At 40.2% G+C, this 27,902-nt stretch overlaps 1 protein-coding gene across 1 annotated transcript in view; it reads right to left on the bottom strand.

Annotated features, from left to right (window-relative positions):
• Positions 1 to 9,813: 9,813 nt before the first annotated feature.
• Positions 9,814 to 27,902, bottom strand: part of KIAA1549 (KIAA1549 ortholog) — a 135,451-nt gene continuing 117,362 nt past the window's right edge. Inside the window, exons 19-20 of the mRNA XM_059397493.1 lie at positions 17,530 to 17,675; positions 9,814 to 15,571 (exon numbers count right to left, since the gene is read on the bottom strand). Coding sequence (XP_059253476.1) covers positions 15,317 to 15,571; positions 17,530 to 17,675 — 401 coding nt within the window. The 3' untranslated portion in view covers positions 9,814 to 15,316. The remainder of the gene's footprint in view (positions 15,572 to 17,529; positions 17,676 to 27,902) is intronic.

The following is a 27,902-nucleotide window of genomic DNA, read 5'->3' as shown; positions in this document are numbered from 1 at the left end:
CGGGTGTGCTCAGCTAGCAGGAGCTGCTGACCACCCACAGGCGCGCGCGCTGACCACCCACAGGCGCCTGCGTAACAATAAAGAACCTCTTGCTGATTGCATCCAGTGGCAGTGTTGGATTCTTGGGTAAGGGGATCCGCGGGTCTTTCAGCTATTCTACATAATGTAACATATTAGAACACTAACAAAAAACAGGGCTAAGGTAAGATAATATTACTGTGGGTTATTAGAGAGATATAAAATGATAACCATGAGAACTACGTGGAAACCTTTTTTTGGTCAAATTATAAAATGTTTAAAATATAAATATAGGGTGCCTGGGCGGCTCAGTCGTTTAGGAACCTGCCTTTAGCTCAGCCAATGATCCCGGGGCCCTGTGATTGAACCCTGCATTGGGCTCCCTGCTGGGCAGGGAGTCTGCTTCTCTCTTTCCCTCCTCCTGCTCATTCTCTCTCTCTTTCTCAAATAAATAAATAAAATCACACACACACACACACACACACACACACACACACACACACGTATATGTATATAGTTTTATTTTATCAACACTGGTAAGAGGATAATAACATGTATTCTCAAAGTAGACATTAGGAATATAAATTGGCCCAGGAATTCCAAAAAATAATATAGAAAAACTCTCTTTAACTCTACTCAGACCATTCACCTCAGTAATTTCACTACTAGGCTGCTATAAACTTTGGGGTACAGATGGCCCTTCTTTTCACTACATCTGTATCTTTGGGATAAATACCCAGGGGTGCAATGGTAAGGTCATAGGGAAGCTCTATTTTTAATTTCTTGAGGAATCTCCACACTGTTCTCCAAAGAGGCTGCACCAACTTGCATTCCCACCAACAGTGTAAGAGGGTTCCCCTTTCTCCACATCCTCTCCAACACATGTTGTTTCCTGTCTTGCTAATTTTGGCCATTCTAACTGGTGTAAGGTGGTATCTCAATGTAGTTTTAATTTGAATCTCCCTGATGGCTAGTGATGATGAACATTTTTTCATGTGTCTGATAGCCATTTGTATGTCTTTATTGGAGAAGTGTCTGTTCATATCTTCTGCCCATTTTTTGATATGATTGTCTGTTTTGTGTGTGTTGAGTTTGAGGAGTTCATTATAGATCCTGGATATCAACCTTTTGTCTGTACTGTCATTTGCAAATATCTTCTCCCATTCCGTGGGTTGCCTCTTTGTTTTCTTGACTGTTTCCTTTGCTGTGCATGCAATGGCCATGGTCACCAAATTGTGGAAAGAACCAAGATGCCCTTCAATGGATGAATGGATAAGGAAGATGTGATCCATATACACTATGGAGTATTATGCCTCCTTCAGAAAGGACGAATACCCAACTTTTGTAGCAATATGGACGGGACTGGAAGAGATTATGCTGAGTGAAATAAGTCAAGCAGAGAGAGTCAATTATCATATGGTTTCACTTATTTGTGGAGCATAACAAAAAGCATGGAAGACACGGGGAGTTAGAGAGAAGGGGGTGGGGTAAATTGGAAGGGGAGGTGAATCATGAGAGACTATGGACTCTGAAAAACAATCTGAGGGGTTTGAAGTGGCAGGGGGGTGGGAGGTCGGGGTACCAGGTGGTGGGTATTATAGAGGGCACGGATTGCATGGAGCACTGGGTGTGGTGAAAAAATAATGATACTGTTATGCTGAAAATAAATAAATGAAAAAAAAATTTCACTTCTAGGAATTTATTCTAAGGAAGTAATCTGAAAGTCAGACTACTTAAACACAAAGGTATTTAGCCCACCATCATTCATAACAGCAAAACATTAGAAACAACCAAACATTAACATTAGGGAGATGGATAGGTTATGGTAGATCCATAGAAGGAATATTATGCAGAAGAAAGTACCTAGCCCCTTCCACCATGGGAGGATACAATGAGAAGTCTGCAACCTGGAAGACAGAGGCACCTCACCCTACCAAGCTCACACCGTGATTTCCAACTTCTTCCTCCAAAACTAATTATGTGCTTCCTATTTAGCCAAGAATGATGAACAAATCAGCAATTTCTTTGCTGAAATGTTAAAAGAAATGGGAGTGCCAACTACAAAATTTTTAAAAGAAACAAGTGTAATTAAGTTGCCAAAGGAAAAAATGATTTCAATAAAGAAATGAACTCAGGGGCGCCTGGGTGGCTCAGTGGGTTAAGCCACTGCCTTCGGCTCAGGTCATGATCTCAGGGTCCTGGGATAGAGCCCCAAGTCCGGCTCTCTGCTCAGCAGGGAGCCTGCTTCCCCCTCTCTCTCTGCCTGCCTCTCTGCCTACTTGTGATCTCTGTCTGTTAAATAAATAAATAAAATCTTTTTTTAAAAAAATGGAAGCTATAAGATAAACAAATGACAAATTACACAAGAATCTGGGGAAAAAATGTCTCTATAGACATAAAATGATGGACAAAAATGAATCTTTAATGATACAAGAGAATGTTTATGACCATGCTAAAGAAGGAAAACAGGAAAAAATATTGTATATATAATATACCCTTCTACTGGGTATAAGAAAAGGCATAGGAAAAAGCCCGGAAGGGATTTCACTGAAATGTTGAGGGCTGTCTGAATATATTGCATAGTAAATTTGAACAACATGATGAGGGAATGTGTATGGGTGGCATATTTGTAATATGTATTTAATTGTGAATTAGATATACCAGGTCTTGCAATTGTTTAGTCCAACATGTAAAGAGCTTGGTACTCTGCTATGAAGTCCTTATACTACCTATGAAGCAGTACAGTATTATTTGCAAAAGGACTTGGATTAATCATTAAGGTATATTGCAAAGTCTAGGGCAACTGCTTATAAAAGCAAAAACTTACATGCTAAGAGAGGAGAGAAATGGAATGATGTAAAATGCTAATAAAACTAGAGGAGGAGAAAAAGAGTGGAAGACCAAAACACAAAACAAAACAAAAACCCCAAAACAAAGAACAAGGTCTATAGATGAAACCAGTTAAAAATAGACCAATAATCACTTCAAATGTGAATGGTCTAAATACCCAAATAAGAGACAAAGACTATCAAATTGATTAAAAAAACAAGACCCGGGCGCCTGGGTGGCTCAGTGGGTTAAGCCGCTGCCTTCGGCTCACGTCATGATCTCAGAGTCCTGGGATCGAGTCCCGCATCGGGCTCTCTGCTCAGCGGAGAGCCTGCATCTTTCTCTCTCTCTGCCTGCCTCTCCATCTACTTGTGATTTCTCTCTGTCAAATAAATAAATAAAATCTTTAAAAAAAAAAAAAAAAAAACAAGACCCACCTATACCTATCTACAAGAAACCTCTTTAAATATAAAGACAGATAAAAAGTAAAGGGATGGAGGAAGATAGACCATGCTAACGTTAAAAGCTGGAGTAGCTATATTAATTTTAGAGCAGGATTCGGGGCAAGAATATTTATCAGAGATAAAGAGAAGCACTAAAAATGATAAACGATCAAATTTTCCAAGAAGACATAACAATCCTTAATGTGTACACTCTTAACAATAGAGCAACAAAATATGTGAGGCAAATACTGATAGAACCACAAGGAGAAACAGATGAATCCACTATTACAGTTGGAGACTTCAACACCCCTCTACCCATAACTGACAGACCCCGCAGGCAGAAAATCAGGAAGGACATGGTTAAATTGAACAGAACCATCAATCAACTGGATTTAATTGACATTCATAGACTATTCCATTCCACAACAGCAGGCAACACATTCTTCTCAAGCCCACATGTAATATTCACCAAAACAGACCACATTCTGGACCAAAAAACACACCTTAAAAAATTTAACAAAATAAATACCACCATGTCACTCAGTCATTATGTTAGCCCAAATAACAGACACTATTAATCTGAATGTATCTTACCAGCCATTGAAAATGAACCAGAGTCCATCTTTAAGCAAGCACAATTTAAGCAAATTTATCATGAAATAAAATAATGTTTTGCTACTAAAAAAAAAAAAAAAGAAAGAAAAGAATCCCTGAACTTCTAAATCAAAACAGGGGCACCTGGGTGGCTCAGCAGGTTAAGCATCTGCTCAGGTCACAATCCCAGGAGCCCCACGTCAAGCTCCCTGGTCAGAGGGGAATCTGCTTCTCTCCCCTTACCCCTCTGCATCCCCCATTCCCCTGCTCATTCTCTCTCTCTCAAATAAATAAATAAAATGTTCAAAAAAATTAAAAGAAATGGTAACATACTCACTTGGAATTTTTTTTTTTTCAGAATCAAAAATTCAATGGGGCGCCTAGGTGGCTCAGTGGGTTAAGCCGCTGCCTTCGGCTCAGGTCATGATCTCAGGGTCCTGGGATCGAGTCCCGAATCGGGCTCTCTGCTCAGCAGGGAGCCTGCTTCCCTCTCTCTCTCTCTCTCTGCCTGCCTCTCCATCTACTTGTGATTTCTCTCTGTCAAATAAATAAATAAAATCTTAAAAAAAAAATTCAATGACCTGGATCTGTGCTATGCTCTGTTTTTCTTCCTTTACACAATAGAATAATATCCCTGCTCTTCTGAAGGTTAATTTCCCCATTATACTCTGAATCCCAGAACCTCTCACTTCCTTCTCTGTTTTCTGTGTTATCAGTGATAACCTCCCCCACTCCATGGGTCAACCCCATCAGCATACAACGTATTCAGTGCTGGTCACTTTAAGGTTTCCAATTAGCAAATAAAAACCAGACACCTAGGTAAATCAGTGTCAGATAAACAATAAATAATATTTTAGTATGTGTGTCTCATGCAATATTTAGGACATACCTAAGCTAAAAAAAAGTATTCTTTGTTTATCTGAAATTCATCTTATGGGTGCCTGGGTGGCTCAGTGGGTTAAAGCTTCTGCCTTCAGCTCAGGTCACGATCCCAGGGTCCTGGGATCGAGCCCTGCATCAGGCTCTCTGCTAAGCAGGGAGTCTGCTTCCTCCTCTCTCTCTCTGCCTGCCTCTCTGCCTACTTGTGATCTCTGTCTGTAAAATAAATTTTTAAAAAAATTATAATGAAATTTATCTTAACTGGTTTCCCTGCATTTTATTTGGCAACCCTTGTCATCTACCAGTTACCACCACATTTCTCTTTTATCCCTTTTCGGCCAAGTATCTGAAAAGAATTTTCTAAATTCACTGCTCTCTCCATTCCCATCTCCTAGTCCTCTGTCAGCCTCCCTCCAAGCTAGCTTCTTTCTCCAGCATGCCCCAGAAACTGCTCCTGTCAAGGTCCCCCACACCCCCATGTTGTGTATCTGTAACTCCCCATTTGGAGCAAGGGAGTTGTCTGTCTTATTCCCCAGTATATTACAAATTCCTGGTGCCTACAATAGTATCTAGCACATAGCTGGCAGTCAATAAATCCTTGGGGATGCATTCATGCATCGGTAGTATGACCATACAGTCTAGTCCGTTTTCAGTGAATATATTTGCTGTTCCATGAGGTTCATGGAATTAAAATTGTTTGCTCTTATGCACAAGTGGTATACCAAGTTCTAACTGTATAAGTACATGTGTAAACCATTATTCATAGCTAGTTTCCCAAGACATACTAAACAATAGCCTCCCCTGCCCCCAGCCTAATGGAGAAGGGGATGGAGTGTTTTTCCATTGTACTGATTCTGGAATCTTAGAAAAGGAGTGTGTGAGCTGGAAGACCTCAACGCCCGGACATGCCCACCCTTCCGCTGGAGGCCATGTGATGGACAAGCTCATTGCCATGGGAGACAGGTTCTCACCAGGGGCCAATGGGAAGGACTTGCAGAGAATGGCTTTTCTGTGTGGACCTATTAAGCGTTAAGTTCCTTCTTTTAATGGGGCCAAGATCTACTTTCTACAAAATGTTAGTTCTGTCTTCTAGCATACCATAAAGCAAGTCAATCCCTGTCCTCATAACACCAGTTTGGATATTCGAAGACAGCTATGCTTCCTACAAAGCCTTCGCTGCTCACGATAAACACCTAATTTCTTCATTTCTTCCTCAAACGACATGGATTCCCATCTCTCCATTCTGGCTCCTCTTCTCCCAATCTTTCCATCCAATTCATAAGCATTCCTTTCAAAATAAGGCACCTATACTTTTCAAATAACAACCAAGGGAGATGGAAATTCTTATATCCCCTCACTGGGACAATATATTTCTATTTACAGTGTCTAAGTCTGGACTGATCTTTCAGATATGCACAGCACTCCTAACATGTCTGTTAACACCCTCAATTCTGTTCCTATAAAGTGTTGTTAGACCCTACTCCCTTTATTCTATATGCATATTATAGATTTTTTAATCCTAGAAGTAGAACTTTAAACTTAGTAAGAATAAATGAAATTTTGATTTTTTTTTTTTGTGGCCTGTGAGGTAGCCTGTTAATATCATTTAACTTTTTTTTTAAAAAAAATATTTATTTATTTTAGAGAGTGCGAGCATAGGGAGGTAGGAGCAGAGGGAGAGAGAGAATCATAAGCAGACTCCCCACTGGGTGTGGACCACGATGTGGGGCTTGATCTCATGATCCTGAGATCATGACCTGAGCCAAAATCAAGTGGGATGCTTAACCAAGTGAGCCACCCAGGAGCTCCACATTTTGACTTCTGATTACCGCCCATCACAATACCATCCTGCTAAATTTTGAAAATATAAAAATATAAAATTTGGTAAACCACTCTAAACTCATTTATGTGAAGAGCAAAGAAACTCTAATTTCTGAGGTCTTGGGCCCAGTAAACTCAGAAGGTGAAACCTTAGTTATCCAGAAAAGTGTCGAGGCACAGAGGACTCTGTCATGAGCCATAGGCCACTGACCCTGTGGAAACAGCTGAGATGCTACTCCTCCTTCATCTGGGAGGACACAAGTGCCAGCCAGGGAAGGAAATGCATTGTGCAGAGCTGATGTTTATGTCTAGTTAGCCAGTTAAGGAGAGCCCCACCATCAAGGAAAAGACATTGAGGCACACGCTTTTCACAAGGGTCCCTCAAACACAGTTTGTGTACTGAAGTCTTTAAGTTACCAAGCGTTAAGGCTAAGGGCCAGAAACATTTACTCTCCGGACCAAAATAATACTTACTTTCTATCCATGAAGTCCTCTATCTCCAACACCAAGCAGGAGGTCCCTGCAAAATTCCAGGAGATGGGTCAGGGGGTTTGTTAGGCAGCACCCCCGCTGGCATGCAGATAGGCAGAAAGGGTTGGGCCTCTCAAGGTCATGGTGCACTTTTCCTCTAGCAGTTAGAAAATCTGCTGCTGAAGGTCTTCGGACACATCTCCCCATCCTTTCCAGATGACCTTCAACAACAACTCTAATCCTTCTGCCCTCCTCCCAGCCCTCCCTCTGTCCTTGGGTGCTTTGGAATCCAAACCAATAGCTTATTGTAAAATCAATTAGAAAGCAAAGCATTCTCAGCAGTCCCAATCACAAGATTAAGTTGGTGGAGATTTCTTTTTTAAGACCAAAATTCACTAAAATTTTGATGGCTTTTGCTTCTGATGGTGGAGTTGTTTTTATTTTCTTCTTTTTTTGCTAATCTGCTCTTTGACCGGGAAAGACAGAACATAAAAAGGTTAGGGATACCTGGTTACATATAGTAACAGGATATTCTGATTTAAATTTGGTTAAAATTATGTCTTTTTTTTTTTTTTTTTAACTTTACTCCTTTGTGTATAAGATTCATCTCACAAGGAATCCAGAAATAACAGTACTGGGGAAATGTAAGACAGCAATCTGAAAATACACTGGCTCTTGACCTTCAAACCCAGGATAACTCCCATCCATCACAGCTTTAGGAGGATCTAAGGGGGAAGAGATACTTCTGGATTCTGCTAAAAGTAGAACGTCCTTGCTGCTCTTCAAAAGCAGGAATGGTGCACAATACTGTTGGGGAAAAAAGACCAACATTCACTGTTACCGAAATGCAGCAACTCCATTTCTGCTTTTAAGTCTCTCTCTCTCTCTCTTTCACTCTTTTCATTGTTTGCTTTAGAACAATCTCAGAATTTCAAAATGCTGGATGAAGGAAACCAACCACTGATATCATCACATCACAGAATCGAAACTTAAGTACTTACACTAATGCAGATTTCAAGACACTGGTACAAGCATCCAAGACCCAGCCATTCTAGAACAAGTTTATGGTAAGTTTTCCAGCTATGTTCTGTTTTAGGCTTCTGTAATACTATCCTTTAGTACAACAAAAAATAGTTTAACTACACAAATGTGGGTTACCTGGACTTGTGGTTGTAATTTTTCGAGTCCTTAACCCTGGAGAAATCAAGCATACACCAGTCTCCTTATTCCTCAGAGGGGTATAGCAAGGAATGTTCAGGAAATCTTTAAAGGAAAGAAGTTACTAAACAAACAGTGCATGGTCCAACAACAACAAAAACATTTCATTAATTTGATTATCTAATTCAGACCAAAGGCTCCAAGGACCAAAGGCTCTTTCTTTGTATGGCTACTATTTCGTGTTTTCTTTTTATAGTAAGCGGCACTTGGCAGGTGCAAAGTATAAGGGGAGGCAGAGGGAAAAGAAATGCCAATCATGGTTTAGACTCATATTCATGTCAACTCCGTGTTCAGGCTCTGGGCGTGGGACCAGCCTGACCTTTCTTTCACAACTTAGCTACTTCCAGTAACTCCTTGTTCTTCTATGGTTTTGAATCTATTTACGTGCAGAACATATAAAATCTCTTAGGGGAACCAGTTGCGGCACTTAGTCTACATTGTATCTTGCTTGTTCTTTTTTTTAATCTAAAGCTATGTTTATTAAAACATGAGGACATATTAATTAAAACTGCCAGCTATGTTGAAAATACTAGAGTACATTTGTTTTAAAATTCCCTTATTTTTCCATCAAGGATTAATATTTGGTTTTGTCATTTAAAACATACTTTCCTTAAGGTCTCTTTCTTTTTTCTGATTTTTAGGTCCAAACTCTCCTTTGGTTGATCCTATGACTTCTCCTTCATGGAGGTTTATTTTCTGCCAAGACTTGGCCGTTGTTAACTGTGGTTCCAACTTCCAATAGGAACCAGCTGCTCTGAGAAGCATGGTAGGGGCTGAGTGGTGGCTGCCCCCAACAGGCTCACATGAGCCTCTCTGCACAGGGTCCGGCGGCCTCCTCCGTACCAAATTCGTAAATTTTTAAACCATTTTAGATGTAGAGAAAACTGTAAAAGTAGAGTGTTTCTGCATGTCCTCTGAGAGAAGTCTTAGTAATCACAGTGAAGTTAGCAAAACCAACAAATTAACCTTTGTATAATACTGCCAACTACCCTATGAACTTGATTTGGGTTCCGTTACTTTTTCCTCTAATGTCATTTGTTATTGTTCTTGTTGTTCCCGGATCCTATCCATGTTTCCACATTTGATGCCATTGTGCTGTTGGCCCGCATTTTGTTCCTTTCGCTTTTCTCAGTTTCAAGGCATTATTGTCTTGGGTTTCATAAACAACTCCAGGTTTACCCTATGCCCCTCCAAGATTGTGCAGACTTTTATCTTCTCCTTTATCAGTCTAGATTGTAGAGACCTAATCCTTTAATTCCAAAATGAATCTGCTCTTAGTGGAAGCATCAATCTGATTAGTGGGAAGCAGAAAAGCAAAACACAGTGGGCAGAAGCAGGTGGTACCAGCCAAGGGAGCAATGAACAGTTCTGCAATTTGCACCAGCAGACTAGATTCATTTCAACTTAACTCCTTAGAAAATGAAGGTCCTAGGTGTTCTCATCAGGGACACAACCATTAGAGGAAGAGATCATTTTCTTCTACGATCACACTTTACAAATGAGAAAATCGCATTACAAAGGAAATAAACAGAAAAGATCGTTTGACACCAATTATAGCATTTATTGACATTTCCATTTAAAATGCTAGGAAAGCAGTATAAATTGTAAACATGGAAACCAAACACTTGCATAAATTATTTCAAAAACTCTACAGCACATTAGAAAACAGGGCGGCTAATCGAAGGGTAGAAACATAACTGACAAACAGAAGGGAGGGTTCGATTACTAAATCATATACCCACGCTGAAATTTAAGTGCCCATTTGAGACCAGCAAACCATGATTGTCAAGTTCAAGTTGCAGTATCGATGCCACAGATGGCCTCAATTTACTCTGCATATTTTCGTACATTATCACTCACAGTCCAGGAATGAGAGCAGGAAGTCTGAAGAACATGGACCTTGACAAAGTAGGAGGAGACAGGTGGGAATCCCAAAGCAGATCTGCTGAGCCAGGTAATGAACCCAATCTTCATGCTCCCTCAAGGATTCTCTGGAGGAGGGCCAAGCTGAGTGTTTACCCCCCCCCTTTCTGAAATGAGCCCTCTGGTGTTTAGAGCGAGTGCATTCATCAGTGGAGTCTCCATCTTTCCCCAAATGAACAAGAGGAACAGTACAGGGGGTCTGGATTAAACTTGGTCCTGTACTATTCCTAACTTGCACACTTAGGAAGTCAAGTCATGAATGCCTAAACCGGGGGCATGAGACCCTTCATGATGCTCCAAGATGTCCAGAAACGTTTCGGTGGAACCAGGGACCGAGTGACTCAAATCACTGCAATTTCTATCTCTGTTTCTTCTACCATTCACTCTTTCTTGAAATGTGAAGTGGCCCCAGAGCAGAAAAACTTGGAAGAAGAAGGAAAAGCAAGGATCCTGTAGAACTACCCTGTGGGAAACTACTTTGGGCTAGACCACCTCAGATTAAGACATCCATTCCTTCTCTCACTTGCTCGCTGGTTCCTAACTTTGCTTCGTATTTCCAAGGCATTTAATATTCTTTTCCTAAATTTCAATGCTGCTGCGTGTTCTTAAGATAAGTTCTTAAATGTACTATTAACACGCATGAGCCTGGAATTAGGATCGTACCGTGAGGTTTCAGTTTTCAAGTCTTTTTAATACTAGGGAGGGGAGTCCTAAACACTCAAAGTCACTTCCAAGAATATCAAAAGAAACCTAAAATATACACACTCCTTATTCATTAGGTAGTAAGTATGAGCCTATTACATTTTATGAGTATGTTACAGCAGCTGCTCTTAGAGACCCCTCTCACCTGTTTTAAGAATATTCATTCATGTGTTGGATTAAATGTAAAAATGAAGTCCAGGTTACCATTCCATAAAAACATGTTTTGTGATCAAATGGTCAGTGTGCATGTCTAGAAGTGGACTCCTTCACACTCCCGTCAGGGACAAATGTGGATAAGCAGGCTCTGGAGACTGGCTTTGGAGGTAGAAATGGAATGGCTAAAGCTCACCTTGAGCTGAAGTCGGTATGGCCGTTAAGACTGGAGGCCCCCTTCTCACCTGCCCAGAACCTTAACCAGCTTTCCTTTCAACCAGCAAATGCATTCACGTCTAAGAATCTAATATGAAAGGGAAAGAGAAGTGTATTTAATGATTAACATGTGAATTACTGCAAATGCAAATCGGTGTCCCAGTGACTGGTTTGGCCACTGGAGCACTAAGAAGGGCAATGCAGTAAACACTGACCCTGTACACAATTAAATGGGAGGCTCATAAAACACAGAATTACCTGTTTTGGCCCAAAGCCTTCAGGTACACCGTCACCTATGCTTTGAATCACAGGCCTCAGGCCCTGAAAAATCTGGCTGGCAAAACCTGCTTCGTCTGGTGCTCAAAAGCCATGTCCCACCAAAGTCAAAACATACTCTGAAGTCAAATAAAATTTGGAGAAAATTGTGTAGATAGCTACACAGAAGTGGAATATGTTTAGTTATAACCTACTATGCTCCACAAAGGACTTAATGTGTTTGAATGGCTGACCACTGAGAGCTGCCCTAAGCAGTAAACCTCGGTGGAATTCTTATAATATTTTCATACTTTACAATAGGTCCTTCAGCAGTTCTTGGTACCCTTCTCTTCCCTCCTCCAGACTGGATCTCTTGCTGTGCAGACCTTCTTCACATACCCAGCCACTGTCTCACTGTATTCTTGCAAACACATTCTCACAGCCCCATTTCCTCCTCTTGTTTAGAACTCCCTATATGGTGCAGTTAGGGATCCTGTATCCATATTGCAGTAGATCAAGTTCATTTTCAAGGACAGCTTCATCCAATTTCTCCATCCTTCGCCATGCCCATTCCCAGCTCTTCCCTTGCCATCTCACCAGCTCCCCAACCTTCATTAAAGTAGCTTTTGAAGTGGGCTCCTCCCCAGGAACCCCTGGTTTCCAAATGTGCAACATTCCTTCTCCTGAGTACCCAATGCACTTGCATACTTTCAGTGAATCTTACGGATGTTCACACCACATGGTGTATCTGTAGCTTCCATCTTTTATACCCAGCTATGCTATCTGATTTAAATTCTAAGCTCTAAAAGACAAGAATAATGTTGACATTTTTGGTGCTAGAAATGGCAAAAATTCGGGTGCAAAAAGATGTTTGATAAATGATGTTTTAAAGTTAAGGCTGAAGGAAGTGAATTTCAAGCAAATAGAGAAAAAGGAAGAGGAGTCACATGGCGCCCTTAGTTTTGCTCTGGTTACCTCCATGTGAAGTCATTCACTGGTAGATAACAGCATGTCGGACTGTCCAATACCAGTTCAATAATACAGATAACATTTTACATTTCACCAAGATTTGTGCACCCTCCTCAAGGGTTGTTTGCACACAAGATCATATCTGAATCTTGAAACAATCAATTCTGGGAGTGGACAGAAGAGATCTGTCCTCATCTGGCTGATGAGGAGAAGAGGCTCAGGAAGGTACCTGACATAGCAAGTTGGTGACTAACTCTGAAAATGATCTCCAACCCCCTCTGAAATTCTGACTCAACCTAATGGCTTGCATGATTACCACTAGAACTTTTTTTTTTACTATTATTATTTTTTTAATCAGAGAGAGTGAGCACAAGCAGGGGAAGTGTCAGGCAGACAGGGAGAAGCAGGCTCCCTGCTGAGCAAGAAGCCCGATGTGGAATTCGATCCCAGGACCTTAGGATCATGACCTGAGCCGAAGGCAGCCGCTTAACCAGCTGAGCCACCCAGGTGTCCCACCACCTGACTTAAACTAGGAAAAGAGAATAGACACAAAATTTGACTTTTCATTTTAGAGTACTTCAGTTAATGGAACTCCAAAGCCACACAAGATCAACATGAGAACCTTTCTTTTAAGTAGATCATGTTAACCGAGTGTCCAAAGACCCACTTGGGTGTGGTGCTCCCAACAAAAAGTCTGTCCTGAGTTTGGTGACAGAAAACTGCTGTAGGTGTTCAGAGGGAACAGTTGCAGAGTGTGCTTTACAATCAAAACAAGAGTGCTGGTGATCCCATGAGCCTGCCCACACCACACCACACACTACAGGTTATCCTATGTTATCTTTGGTCATGACATTAGTTGAAAAGTCTATCAATTCTAAGCATAACAATACAGGTGGAATCCTTTTATACTAGTCTGAAAGGCATCAAATCACTACTGCAGCCCTCTGGAAAACAGAAACCCATTTCTGGGATGTACAGAGGAGGTAACCATTCTTAGTACACTGTGTGCAAAGAGGACACTGAGCAGAATGGCAGGAAAGGGCCTACGTTTACTCCATTTGCTGTCACACAACCTGAATTTACTGTAAGGTGTCCGTAATAAAATTCTGCTTGGCTATCTCAAATTCCTAACATATTCAGGTAAGCTGGTATTTCCCGAATACTGGCACAGAGGAAGAAAAGGCTACATTTAACTTCCCAGAAGAAATATTCCCTGTATCATCAGACTGTCTGACCAGCTTCATTAAGGAAGCGCTAAAACATGATTGTGGCCCCCAATGATTACACTTCAGAAACCTATTTTAGCTGTTTCAGGGTTCTTAAAATTTGTTACAGATTTTGATTCATCAGAGCTCCAAATCTGTTTATCTGTCGTTCATCAAAAGTATTAGCAGATCTAATAAAAAAGCATTCCTAGTGGAAATCTGTTATGGTTTTCCTCTGTGCTTCACTCAGGTATCAGAAAAAAGAATGGCCCTAGTTATTATATTCCTTACTCTAGCTGGGGAAGTAGGGAAATGTTTACTTCAGTAGTGAATCTCAAGACAGATGGTACCCTGTGTCAGGCCACAAGAACACAAGATGGTTTTAACAGTCACTCAGTGGTCGTGCACAATAAAATCGGAAACCAGGAGCAACTCTTGCCTTTCCCTTGTGGTCCTCAAAGCTCTTCTTTACATTTCTTGATTTATTACTGAGAGGCTGGATTGAACTCTGTTCCATTTCCAGGTCTTGAACACAGAGAATGTGATTACTAGAAATGTACTTATGAATAACAATTTGTTGGCCCCGGTAGTTTTGGTAAATAATTTTTTTTCTCATTCAAACATAATTTCTGAGCAACTCATCAGCCAAGTGCAAGGATTGGTTATGACCTCCTGAAAGCCTCCTTCTATAGGTCTGACCTTAATGATGGCATGCACCGAAATGGGATGTTGTTGGTACTTGCATGCGCCCAATTAATAAACAGCAAATACAATTAAGAATGTAAATCTAAACTTCAATATGTATTTTCAATAACCAAATAAATATTAAACTTTCCCCCAGGCCCCCACCCCACCCCGTTTGGGAGGTTGGTTGTTTTATTCTTTCTAGAACAAAATGAAATCTTCAGCGTGTTCCTACCACTGCAAAAGCCAAAGTTGCATTTCACAGACATAAAGGTGGAGGGGCCCTCGGAGCTGTAGCACCAGAAGAAGAAGGAAAAATGCAGATGATGGCTTCTTTTGGAATCATCAGGCTCTACAATCTATCATTTGGTTTCTCACTAGTAGCTTTTTTAATTCCCAAACAGTCTTAGTATTTTTGTTGTTAATATGACTATTAAAATAAGTTCCTATGGAGAAAAAGAGGGAAATCAAGCTGTTAATAAAATGTCTTCAAATCTCTTTTCTCAGAAAACAAAGCAGCAAGTTCCCCATACAAACCAGTCTGAATCACACCTTCCCACGGAAATGCTCGATTCTGTTCATACCTATACCATCTACACATTTCCACCTTTTACCTTTAAAAAGGAGACGAATTTAGTGATTTTTTTTTTCGTTAGCTTAGGTTTGTGGTTTGCCTTCACAAAATGCTGCTGGCTTTTGGCCAAAAGTATGTACATGTCGAATACAACCCAAGTGGTCAAAAAACTGCCCACTTATTAAAAGCATCGTGAGCAGTCCCGTGACTTATGGCATCTTCTAACTTTGCCGCTCGCTCCCTCCCACGGGCACCTAGCCCAGGAGAGGCACGTTCTCTCACCAACACCCATTTCATTGATTTCCGTTTAGTCTTGCTTCCACGGGAAGCAGATACTTGGCAAATCTGCAAGGTGATGCCGATCAGCTGTGGAAGTTTTGCACCGCGGTCTGTTTCTGGGAAAGCCGGAGCAGCTCCTCGCGGATCGCTTTGATGAGTGAAGCTGAAGAGTGGCCGGGCTGGAGGTCTTCCGTGGAGCTGGTGGTGTAAGTCAGCCCCGCGCCCTGCAGCCCCCTGTGCGGGAGGTTCCCGGGAGGAGCGGAAGGCTCCCTGCCTGAAGTCCTTGGCACCTGGAACAGCGGTGAGTTAGAGTACTCCTGATGTCCAAGCACGTGCGTCTGAAAAAACACGGCAAACGTCACTGGGCTTCCCAGGGAAGCGCAGGGGGGATAATCCCATTCAAACTGGTGGTGGGTGTGCCCCTGGGACTTGAACTCCTCCTGCCCACCTCCCACCGAACGGGGCCCTCCAAGAAGGCCCCCGGGATGGAATATAGAAACTGTGGAAGAACTGCTGGAGGGAGAGCAGTACCAAAAAACAAGCCCTGAACTTAACAGGTGCCTATTCAATACTGACTTAAAGGCAGACAGAAAGAATGATGAGGTTGGCCAAGTCTCAGTGTCCCTGTGTGTGCAAGGGAGGGGCCCACTGAGAGAACAGGAAGGGACCTGGACAGCTGGGGTGTCCCGTGGAGGTGAAGGGTCAGATGAGAGTATCTGAGAGTTGTAAGGGACGAGCAAGTACTTGCAGAGAGATTGACAAGAACTGCTTTGCTCTAGGACTTGAGCCCTGGGAGGGTGTGCGTGTGACACACACAGGGACCGCAGCACGTGCGGAATGTCACAAAATCATTTTCTATTCTATTTATGTGCATCTACTGACTCTTCTACACAGCCTTTTCTTTAAAAAGTTATCTGTACTAGGACACACAACAGTTTTGCTTATATTTGCATAATATAAAGTACTTGGGCATTCATCGGACTAGAATTATTGTACTCAGTGATTTTTTCATATTTTTTCAATGAAAAATCTCTCTTTAGATAATATACATGAGTACTAAATCTGTGGTTTCCCTGATGTTAAAAAAGTCTCCTGGTAAACATGGCATTCAAGCCCTCACGTTTCCAAGTAGTGATAAAGTGTCAGTGTCAAGTAAACACCGGATTTGATAGGAAAATCCAAAATACCGTATGAAAATAAGTTAGGCACAATGAAGGCAGAAAAAGCTCAGCAATGTAAAGCAGACACCTAAAATTCAAAGTATTACAATGTATCTATTAGAGGAAAATTATATTCTCAAAATAATTTTCTTTCACTGAGTAGTAGAAGCCTCCAGTTAGGAAAATAATTTAGTGCATTTGCTGGAAAGACATGTAAATGCATGTAAAATTCTTGAGAAAAACAAAGGACAGCATCTATGCCTATATTGATCCTATTCCTATAAAGGAGTGATCAAAGGGATGAGAAGCTTCCAAGAGAAAGTGTGCCTTGGGACCCCCAAATTGTGAGCTTATGGCTGAAGCAACTCCGTGGGGGTTCATAAGGGAAATGATGTGGATAAACCCACAACAAACCATAAATGGGGAGCAAGTAGGTATGTAAGATCATGCAAATGTACCCAATAACACCAAAGATCAAGTCCAGATTTTAGTCACCTACAGGTTCAAATTCACTACTTGAAAGTCAAAATCAGAGTCAGAAAGTACAACTGTGGTTGCCTGCAGCTGGGGTTGGGAGGGGGGAGGGCAAATGCACTTAGTGTTTAATGAGCAAAGAATTTCCACTTTATATATGAAAAATACTATGGAGACAGATGGTGGAGATAGTAGCGTGACATCGTGGATGTACTTAAAACCACTGAACTGTATACTTGAAAGTGTCTAAGATGGAAAATTTTATATTATGCGTCTTTTACCACATTATATAAAAATTAGAAAAATTTTAAAGGTAGCTGTTACTTATAGGTCTCTGTCCAGATTTTCTGTAATGAGTATCACTTTTACTATCTTTTTAAAAGGTTATTTTCAAAAATTCACTACTTTAAGCCTGAAATCTGCCTCATGTAAAATTATATGCTTTCTATAAGTACAGTGTAATTACTCAGCCACCCTGGGTGGGTGGGAATTTACTACGTAAAAACTGCAAGCAAAAATACACTCACAGAGAAAAGGGAAACAGGTTAAAACTTTTTTTTTTTTTTAATGTAGGTTTTAAAAAGGGATCCTCAAAGCAGAAGCAGCTAAATTTAATGATTATGTCTGAGTTTTCAGTGATGACCCAAACACAAGATACTCACAGCCTCTCTTCGGCCAGCTTCATCCTCCCCATATGAAGGCCAGCCGGGTCCCCCATATTGGCCGCCTCTGCTGGGTGGGATTTCCACTGGCTGGGCTCCAATTCTGCTTGCAATTCCCACCTGTGTCAGATGCTGAATCTGGGAGCCTGAAGGAACACAGTGGGACAGGCTGGTCACCACTTGCTGGGAAGTGAGGCTGCCTGGCAAGACACTCCAGTTTTTTGTTTATTTTTTGTTTTGGTTTTGTTTTTAGATTTATTTATTTGAGAAAGAGAGGAGGGGCGGAAGAAAAGGGAGAGAGAGAGAGAGAAAATCTCCCGCAGACTCCCCGCTGAGCAGGGAACCCAACACATGGGCTCAATTTCACAACATGAAATCATGACCTGAGCTGAAACCAAGAGTCGGACACTTGTGCTCAAGACACTTCGGTTCTGACCACAGCTCTTCCTTAGGGACAAGGGATACAAGCAGTATTCAAACATGGCACCAATTCTATCTCCAGAGAACAACATTTCCTACGGAAAACAGACCGTGAGCTTCTAGGTTCATGGGCTCTTATTTCCAATACAGTGATGTTCTTATTTTCCTGGCTAGACATCAAAGGACAGGGTATAATGGCTATAATAGAGGGCCCTTCCAGTCATTTATATAGAGGTTACAAATAAGGATGATCTTACTTAGAAAAAACGAGTGAAAGGTTTTGGAATCATAAAGAAGATGTAACCTAGTTCCTTCTTGCTCGTGGCGTTGAGACTCACAAGGAGAGAAAATACAATATGCATTTTTTTTTTTTTCTTAAAAGGCAGGGTGCCTCTTTCCTTTCAGAATGTTTAAGTATATTTATTTTCACTATACTCCTATTTTTCCCTAACTTGTCTATGTCATAATTAAAAATTTAAGGCCCCCCTCCCCCCAGCTTCCCCAGTGAGGTACACTGATGGCTAAAGCCAGGAGTCTCTCTAGAGCTCATGCTCCACACGTAGACATGCTGTAGTCTCAAGTAGCTATGAAGGCTGGGCTATAAATGACATATTTTCTCCTCCATCAACTTCTGGTATATGGATATATCCCTATTTCATAGATTAAGGGAGGAAAAAAGTGATCTTTAAGCACTGTGAAATAAAATACTTGTATTCAAAAGCTTCTCAGATCATAAAATACATCTGTGTTGTGTGGACCGGTCCTACAAGGTTCAAAGATTTCACAGAGGTAGGGGAGGTGGGCCTCTCCACCTTCCAGTTCTCTCCTACTCGACCTATCAAATTAACAGCCTCTATTAACCAAATACATTAAAGAAAGAAAAAGGAATACCACAGTTTTATTTGGATATCTAATAACTAAAGGTCAGAAAAAACCTGCCAGGCTCCTATCAGAGCAATGTACCCTGCAGAAACTCGTGCCAGGTACTGAAGTTTTACATAGTTATTAAAATTATTAGGACCATCAGTACTGTTTGCCCAACACACATTCAGCAAATCCTGCAAAGAACAAAAATGCAGCACACTGTTCTCCAGCATTTACCAAGGTGCAGACAAGTACGTAGACAGAAAAGCATACCTTTGTGTTAAAACTACAGTGGTGGTTGAAATCCTAATTGAGACACAATTCTATATCTTGCTTTGTTAACTTAATGTTACAGCACAGGCTTTTCCCACGATGCAAGTGGGGCTTCACATGCAGGAAACCTGGGTTTGCATTCCAGCCCCGCCACTGTGACCTTGGGCAGCTGCCTACCACTCCCACTGAGCCTTGATGCCTCAATTCTCAAATGGGCATAAAAAATTCACTTCATGATGTTATTTCAAGAACTGAAAGAGATAAAATAGGTCAAGTACCATAAAAGTAAGAGGCAATTGGGAAATCTTAAAACCCTCTTTTTGTTTTATTCTTTCTGAGCTCTTCATTTTAAATAGCTGCACAACCGGGGACTTCTAGGGAAGATGGTGAAGTAGAACCTTGAGCTCACTTCATCCTACAGATACACCTAGAGAACACCCACATCAGGGTAAATAATCCGGAAAATGACCTGAAGACTGGCAGAACAGACTCTCCACAGCTAAACATAGAGAAGGAGCCACATCAGAAAGGGTAGGTAGGGCAGAGATGCAGTCGGGAACCAAACCAACCCTCCAGACTGTCCTCAGGAGGAGGGTCACTGCAAGCACAGAGAAGGGAGAGGAGAGGCCTCCAACCCAGGCACCCCAGGCACAGCGGGCCTGCACTGGGAATACAATCCCCGTATCATTTGGCTTTGAAAACCAGAGGGTCTTAACTTCATGAATTCTTATAATCAGTGGGGTTTAAGACCTAGAACTTTAAAAATGAATAGGCTCAACTCTGGAAGCCAGAGAGTGAGAGGAAACTGAGTCCCCACCCTTAAAGAGACAGCGGAAAAACAGCCCCACTTTGATACAGCATAGAGGCAACAGTTTGTAAAACGCCTGGGGTATAGAGATGCCACTTCCCTGCCCGCAACTGCCAGCCTACATATAGGTGACACCTGCAGGAACCAGCACAGCACAAATACTCTCCACCTAGCTCCCTAATGGTGCCCTCTGTCCCCACACACTTCTGTGGAACCACCCCCTCCAACCTGTCCTTAGCACCTCTCCAAAGAAGCTCCAGGTTCCTCCCCAGGCAGAACTGAGAAGCTCTGCTAACACTGGGCACACTGTTCCTGTATCCTCCTGCAGACACACTCCCTCCAACCCACCTTGGTAGGAACACATACAAAGAAGTGTCACAGCATGGCAGTAAGCAACCAGCCTGACCGAGATCAGCACCACTCAGAAACGGATTCCTGCTCTGGAGTGAGAGGAAGATAACCACATGCACAGCAGTCCAACTGGGACCCCAGCAGTGGGCTGGGGGCAGGCATCTGTTGTGACTGCAAGCCCCACTAACCAAGGAAAGCTTCTAAGGGGACAACACAGGGAAAGTGCCCTGCAGTTCAGTGCTACTGTATCTCTGGCAAACACCTGGTCTGACCCAAAACAAGCCCAGTGGCCCCAGACAGCCCACTAACAACAAGGGTCCAAATCTTGGCCACAACAGGCAATGAGAGCCATCACCAACAACTGGACTGAAGGCAAAAGTGGCACAGCCACAACACAGGAGGCTCTCTCACACAGGAGGTGTTTAGGAGATACCCCTTAAGCACCATGTTCTGGTGAACAGAGGACACTGTAGGGCACTACAGCACCTCTTCTTCATAAGACCACTACTTTCAAGAGCAGGAGATATAGCTGACTTTTCTAACACACAGAAACAGACACAGAGAGTTAGACAAAATGAGGAGACAGAGGACTATGTCCCAAATGAAAGTGAGGACAAAATCACAGCAAGAAAGCTAAATGAAAGATAATAAGCCAGATATAGAATTTTTTAAAAATATTTTATTTATTTATTTGACAGAGAGACAGAGACAGTAAGAGAGGAAACACAAGCAAGGGGAGCGGGAGAGAGAGAAGCAGGCTTCCCACTGAGCAGGGAGCCTGACACGGGACTTGATCCCAGAACTCTGGGATGCCTAACAACTGAGCCACCTAGGTGCCCCACCAGATAAAGAATTTAAAGTAATAATCATAAAGGTACTTATTGGATTTGAGAAGTGAGTGGAAGATCTCAGTGAGACCCTCAACAAAGAGATAGAAAACATAAAGAATGAATCAGAGATGAAAAACTAAGTCACTGAAATTTCTGGAGGACAGAGTAGTGGGAAACAATCAAGTTGAACAGGGGAGAGAAAAAAATAATCATAAAAAATGAGTCTAGATTAAGGGAACTCAGGAACACCATCAAGTATAATATTTGCATTATAAGGATCCCAGAAGAGAGAGAAAAGGGGGCAGAAAATATATTTGAAGAAATAGCTGAAAACTTCCCAAATCTGGGGAAGAAAAAGAAATTCAGATCTTAGAAGCACAGAGAGCTTTCAATAAAATCAACCAAAGGAGGTCCACAACAAAACACATAGTTACTAAAATGGCAAGAAAATTGTGATAAACAGAGAGTTTCAAAAAAGAGCAAGAGAAAAGAAAACAGTTACATACTAGGGAAGCCCCATATAGCTATCAGTGGATTTTTCAGTGGAAACTTTGCAGACCAAAAGGGAGTGACATGACATATTCAAAGTGCTGAAAGAAAAAAAAGCCTGCAACCAAGAATACTCTAACTATCAAGGCTATGACTCACAATACAAAGAGAGATAAAGAGTCTCCCAGACAAACAAAAGTTAAAGGAATTCATCACCACTAAACTAGCCCTACAAGAAATGTTAAAGGGGACTCTGAGTAGAAATGAGACCATAGCAAAAATAAGAACAGTAGGGAGCACAAAAGCAGTACAAATTAAGTATATCTATAAAAATCAGTCAAGGGATTCACATCAATAAAAGGATACGAAGTATGAAACCATTTACCTGAAACATGGAAGGGTGAAGAGTAAAAATGTAGTGCTTTTAGAATGGGTTCAAACTTAAATGACCATCAAGTTAAAATAGACTGCAATATGCATAAGATGTTATATATAAGCCTAATGGTAACCACAAGAAAAAATCAGTAATGGATCTGAAAAAAATGAAGAGAAGGGAATTCAAGTATATCACTAAATTAAGCCAGGCCACCATGAGATAAGAGAGCAAGAGAAGGGAATAGAGAAGATCTACAAAACAACCATAAAAGAAGTGACAAAATGACAGTAAGTACACATTTATCAATAATTATTTTGAATGTAAATGGACTAAATGCACCATTCAAAAGACATGGGTGGAGGACAGAATGGATTAAAAATATATATATATGCTGCCTTCAAAAGACCCATTTCAGACCTAAGACCTATACAGATTGAAAGTATAGAAATGAAAAAATATATAATCATGCAAATGGAAGTGAAAAGAAAGCTGGGATAGGAATATTTATATCAGATAAAACAGACTTTTAAGACAAAAACTGTAACAAAAAACAAAGAAGAACACTACATAATCATAGAGGAAACAATCCAAAATGAAGATATAACAATTGTAAATATTCATGCAACCAATATTAGAGCACCCATGGGGCACCTGGGTGGCTAGGTGAGTTAAGCCTCTGGCTTTGGCTCAGATCATGATCCCAGGGTCCTGGGATTGAGCCCCCAAATTGGGCTGTCTGCTCAGCAGGGAGCCTGCTTCCCCCTACCTCTCTGCCTACTTGTGATCTCTTTCTCTGTCAAATAAATAAAAATAAAATATTAAAAAAAAGAGCACCCAAATATAGAAAACAGCTATTAACAAATATACACAAAGTATCGACAGCAATCCAATAATCGTAGGGAACTAAAACACCCCACTTACATCAATGGATAGACCATCCAAACAAAACATCAACAAGGACACAGTAGCTTTGAATGACACATTGGACCCCTGGGATCTAACAGATTCAGAACATTCCATCCTAAAACAGAATACACACTCTTTTCAAATGCACATGGAACATTCTGCAGAACAGATCATATGTTAGGCCACAAAACAAGTGTCAACAAATTCAGAAAGACTGAAGTCATACCATGCATCTTTTATGACCACCATGCTATGAAACTAAAAGTCAACCACAAGAAAAAAATATGGAAAGATCAAAAATACATGGAAGTTAAATACAGTGCTGCTAAACAATGGATGGGTTGACCAAGAAATCAAAGAGAAAATAAAAAAAACACAGAGAGACAAATGAAACAAACAAACAAACACAATGGTCCAAAATCTTTGGAAAGCAGTGAAAGCTGATCTAAGAGGGAAGTTTATTGCAATACAGGCATATTTCAAGAAGAAAATCTCAAACAACCTAACCTTACACCTAAAGGAGCTAGAGAAAGAACAAACTGAACCTAAAAACAGTAAAAGGAAGAAAATAAAAAAGATCAGAGCAGAAATAAACAAAGTAGAAACTAAAAACAAAATAAAAAACAAACAAACAAAAAACAGAACAGATCAATAGAAACTAGGAGCCAGTTCTTTGAAACTGTCAACAAAATTGAAAAACCTTTGGCCAGAATCATTAAAAAGAAAGAAAGAAAGAAAGAAAAGACAAGACTAGACTCAAACAAAATGATAAATGAAAGAGAAAAAGTAATAACCAACAAATTGGACAATCTAGAAGAAATGGATAAATTCTTAGAAACATATAACCTCCTAAAACTGAATCAAGAAGAAACAGAAATTTTTAACAGACCAATTAACAGTGATGGAATCGAATCAGTAATCAAAAAAATCCCAGCCAACAGAAATCCAGAACTAGATGGCTTCACAGATGAATTCTACCAAACATTTAAAAAATTTTTTTAAAGATTTTATTTATTTATTTGAGAGAGAGAGAGAGAGCATGAGAGGGGTCAGAGGGAGAAGCAGACTTCCCATGGAGCTGGGAGCCCAATGAGGGACTCGATTCTGGTACTCCACAATCATAACCTGAGCTGAAGGCAGTCGTTCAACCAACTGAGCCACCCAGGCACCCAAACTTTTTTTTTTTTTTTTAAGATTTATTCATTTATTTGAGAGAGATGGGTGGGGAAGAGCAGAGAAAGAGTAAGAATTCCTAGCAGACTTCCTGCTGAGTGTGGGGCTCAATCCCATGGCCCTGAGATCATGACCTGAGCCAAAATCAAGAGTCAGACACTTAACTGACAGAGCCACCCAGGTGCCCCAAATTCTACCAAACATTTAAAAAAGAGTTAATACCTATTTTGTTCAAACTATTCCAAGAAAACAGAAGAGGAAGGAAATCTTCCAAATTTATTCTATGAGGCTAGCATTACCCTGATAAAGACATCTCTCTCTCTCTCTCTCATACACACACACACACACGCACACACACACACACACACAACAGTCCAATATCACTGATGAACATGAATGCAAAAATCCTCAAAAAATATGAGAAAGCCAAATCCAACAATGCATTTTAAAAATAATTCACCACAATTAAGTGTGATTTGTTCTTAGGATACAAGGGTAATTCAATATTGCCAAATAAATCAATGTGATACATCACATCAACAAGAGTAAAAAACAATATGACCACTTCAGTAGAGGCAGAAAAAGCACTGGATGAAGTACAACATCTATTCCTGATAAGAACCCTCAAAAAACTATATTTAGAGGGAGCATACCTCAACATAATAAAGGCCAGATATGAAAAACCCACAGCTAACATCATACTCAATGGTGAAAAACTGAGAGATTTCCCCCTAAGATCAGGAGGAATAAGACAAGGATGTCCACTAACCACTTTTATTCAACATATTACTGGAAGTCCTAGCCATAGCAATTACACAACAAAAAGAAATAAAAGGCATTCAGATTGGTAAGAAAGAAGTAAAACTTACACTATTTGCAGAGATATGATACTATGTATAGAAAAACCCAAAGACCCCAAAAAACTACTAGAACTGATAAATTAATCAGTAAGGTCACAGGACACAAAATCAGTATGCAGAAATCTGCTGCATTTCTATATACTAATATTGAAGTATCAGAAAGAGAAATTAAGAAAACAATCCCATTTATAATGGCACCAAAAATAATAAAATACCTAGGAATAAACTTAACCAAAGAGGGAAATGAACTGTATTCTGAAAATCATACAACACTGATGGAAGAAACTGAAGACGACACACTAAAATGTAAGATAGTCCATGCTCATGGATTGGGATAACAAATACTGCTAAAATGTCCATACTACCCAAAGAAATCTACAGATTTAATGCAATCCCTATCAAATATGCCTATCAAAATACCAACAGTACTTTTCAAAGAACTAGAACAAATGATCCCAAAATTTGTATGGAACCATAAAAGACCCTAAATAGCCAAAACAATCTTGAAAGAACTGATACAACTCAGTACCAAAACAAAAACAAAACAACACAAAAAACAAAAAACCCCACAAATAATCCAATTAAAAATGGGCAAAAGAAATGAATAGACACTTCTGCAAAGAAGATATCCAGACCCAGGAAAAGATGTCCAACATCACTCATCATCAGGAAAACGCAAATCAAAACTGCAATGAGATATCACCTCACACCTGTCAGAATGGCTAAAGTAAGAACAAAAAACAAAAAACATGAAGCAATGGGTGTTGACAAGGAGACAGAGAAAAAAGGAGCCCTTGCACACTCTTGCTTGGAATGCAAACTGGTGCAGCCACTCTGGAAAATAGTAGGGAGTTTCCTCAAAAAAATTAAAAATAGAACTACTCTACAATCCAGTAATTCCACTAGTGGTATCTACCCAAAGAAATGAAAACAGTAATGCAAAAAGATATATGCACCTCTATGTTTATAGCAGGAGTATTTGCAATAGCCAAGTTATGAAAGCAACCCGAGTATCCAACCATAGATGAATGGGTCAAGAAAAGGTGGTATTAAGGAGGGCACGTATTGCATGGAGCACTCGTGTGGTGCATAAACAATGGATCTTGGAACACTGAAAAGAATTTTTTTAATTAAAAAAAAAAAAAGAAGAGGTGGTGTGTGTATACACTGGAATATTACTTAGCTGTAAGAAAGAATGAAATCTTGCAATTTGCGATGACATGGATGGAGCTAGAGGGTGTAATGCTAAGGGAAATAGGTCCATCAGAGGAAGATAAATATCATACAATTAAACTCATGTGGAATTTAAGAAACAAAACACATAAACAAAGAAAAAAGAGACAAACAAAATAACAAATTCTTAACTATGGAGAACAAACAGATGGTTAGCAGAGAAGGGAGGTGGGGGATGGGTGAAATAGGCGAAAGAGATAAACGTGGTTACCATGATGAGCACCAAGTAATGTACAGAAATGCGGCATCACTATACTGTATGCCTGAAACTCATATAACCCTATATGTTAAGTATACTGGGATTTCAAAAAAAAAAAACTAAAATGAAATTAAGGAATTAATTAATAATAAATAAATCGATCCACAATTTACTCACTGATTCCCTTATCACTAGACATTTAGGGGGCTCACCACTGTTCACTATTATAAATAATGCACTAATAAATATCTTTGCACATGTAGTTTTTTTCCCAGTGTTTGGATTTCTTTGGGAAGGAGAATCCTAAATTCTCAAAAGTGGAATTACCAAATCCAAAGTTCAGTAAGTCGTGTTGCCCAGCTGCTTTCCGAATGTTCAGTGGTTTATACCACCACTGAAAACATAATAATTGTAGCTGATATTCACGGAGAGTTTACAACATGCTAGGCACTATTTTGAGCCCTTCATATCTTTTCTCTTCTGTAATCCTCAAAACAATGACAGGAGGTAAGTACTAACACATTACGTCCATTGTACAGAGCAAGAAATTGGATACTAATGTTGTCACGCTATGTTACTATGGAAAAATAGAACACTGAAACTGTGTCTCACCATGGTTTTAATGTGCATTTCTTTAGTAATTTTCAAAACTGGGCATTTTTCATATGTTTACTTTCATGTGACACACACCCCACACAAATATTCCTTCTGTGAATTCATTCTTCCTGTCCTTTGCCCATTCATGCTCTGAAATCTGCCCACTTATCAATTTATACAAGTCATCCTCTAATAAAAACACCTCATGGACCTATGTATCTGCTAAATACTTCCCCAGATACTATCTTTATTTTGCTTTTACTAATTTTTAGACATAGACATATTTGACCATTTTACACAGTCAGAAAGTACATCTTAATATTTTCTATCACAAGTTTTTATATAACTTAATCTCTTATTAGAAATTATTAGGAACAACATCATTTTCAAAGGTTCTTTTTTTTTTTAAGATTTTATTTATTTATTTGACAGAGAGAGATCACAAGTAGGCAGAGAGGCAGGCAGAAAGAGAGGAGGAAGCAGACTCCCTGCTGAGCAGAGAGCCCAATGCGGAACTCGATCCCAGGACCCTGAGATCATGACCTGAGCCGAAGGCAGCGGCTTAACCCACTGAGCCACCCAGGCACCCTCAAAGGTTCTATATGTATCATTTCCCTATTCTTCTAGAGTAAAGATGGACATGTCTGAATTTTGTTTGGGATATATAATACACAACAATGTTCCAATAAATAATGATTAGCAGGAGAAACAAAACTGACTGTAAGCATAGCATGTGCAGAATATATGAAATCCTGTTGGACAACCAGATATATTATTTGTTTGGTTGACTGATAATGCAACATACAAGAACTTCCAAAGAAGCCATAATGGGTAATTATTCACCAATTATTACAAGTTTCAAATTGGCTTAAACTGGTTCCTTGATGACATTATAAAGGTAGGGATCATCCAGAAAGATAATAGTAAAAAAAATTAAAAAAAGATAAGCTATTTAATATGTCATGGCTCCTCACTAAAGCTTCCAACATGAAGG

The sequence above is a fragment of the Mustela nigripes genome, chromosome 4, assembly GCF_022355385.1.
Source record: "Mustela nigripes isolate SB6536 chromosome 4, MUSNIG.SB6536, whole genome shotgun sequence".
Classification (NCBI taxonomy): Eukaryota; Metazoa; Chordata; class Mammalia; order Carnivora; family Mustelidae; genus Mustela; species Mustela nigripes.
Note: the sequence above shows the minus strand (reverse complement) of the source record. Positions and strands in the feature narration are given on the sequence as shown.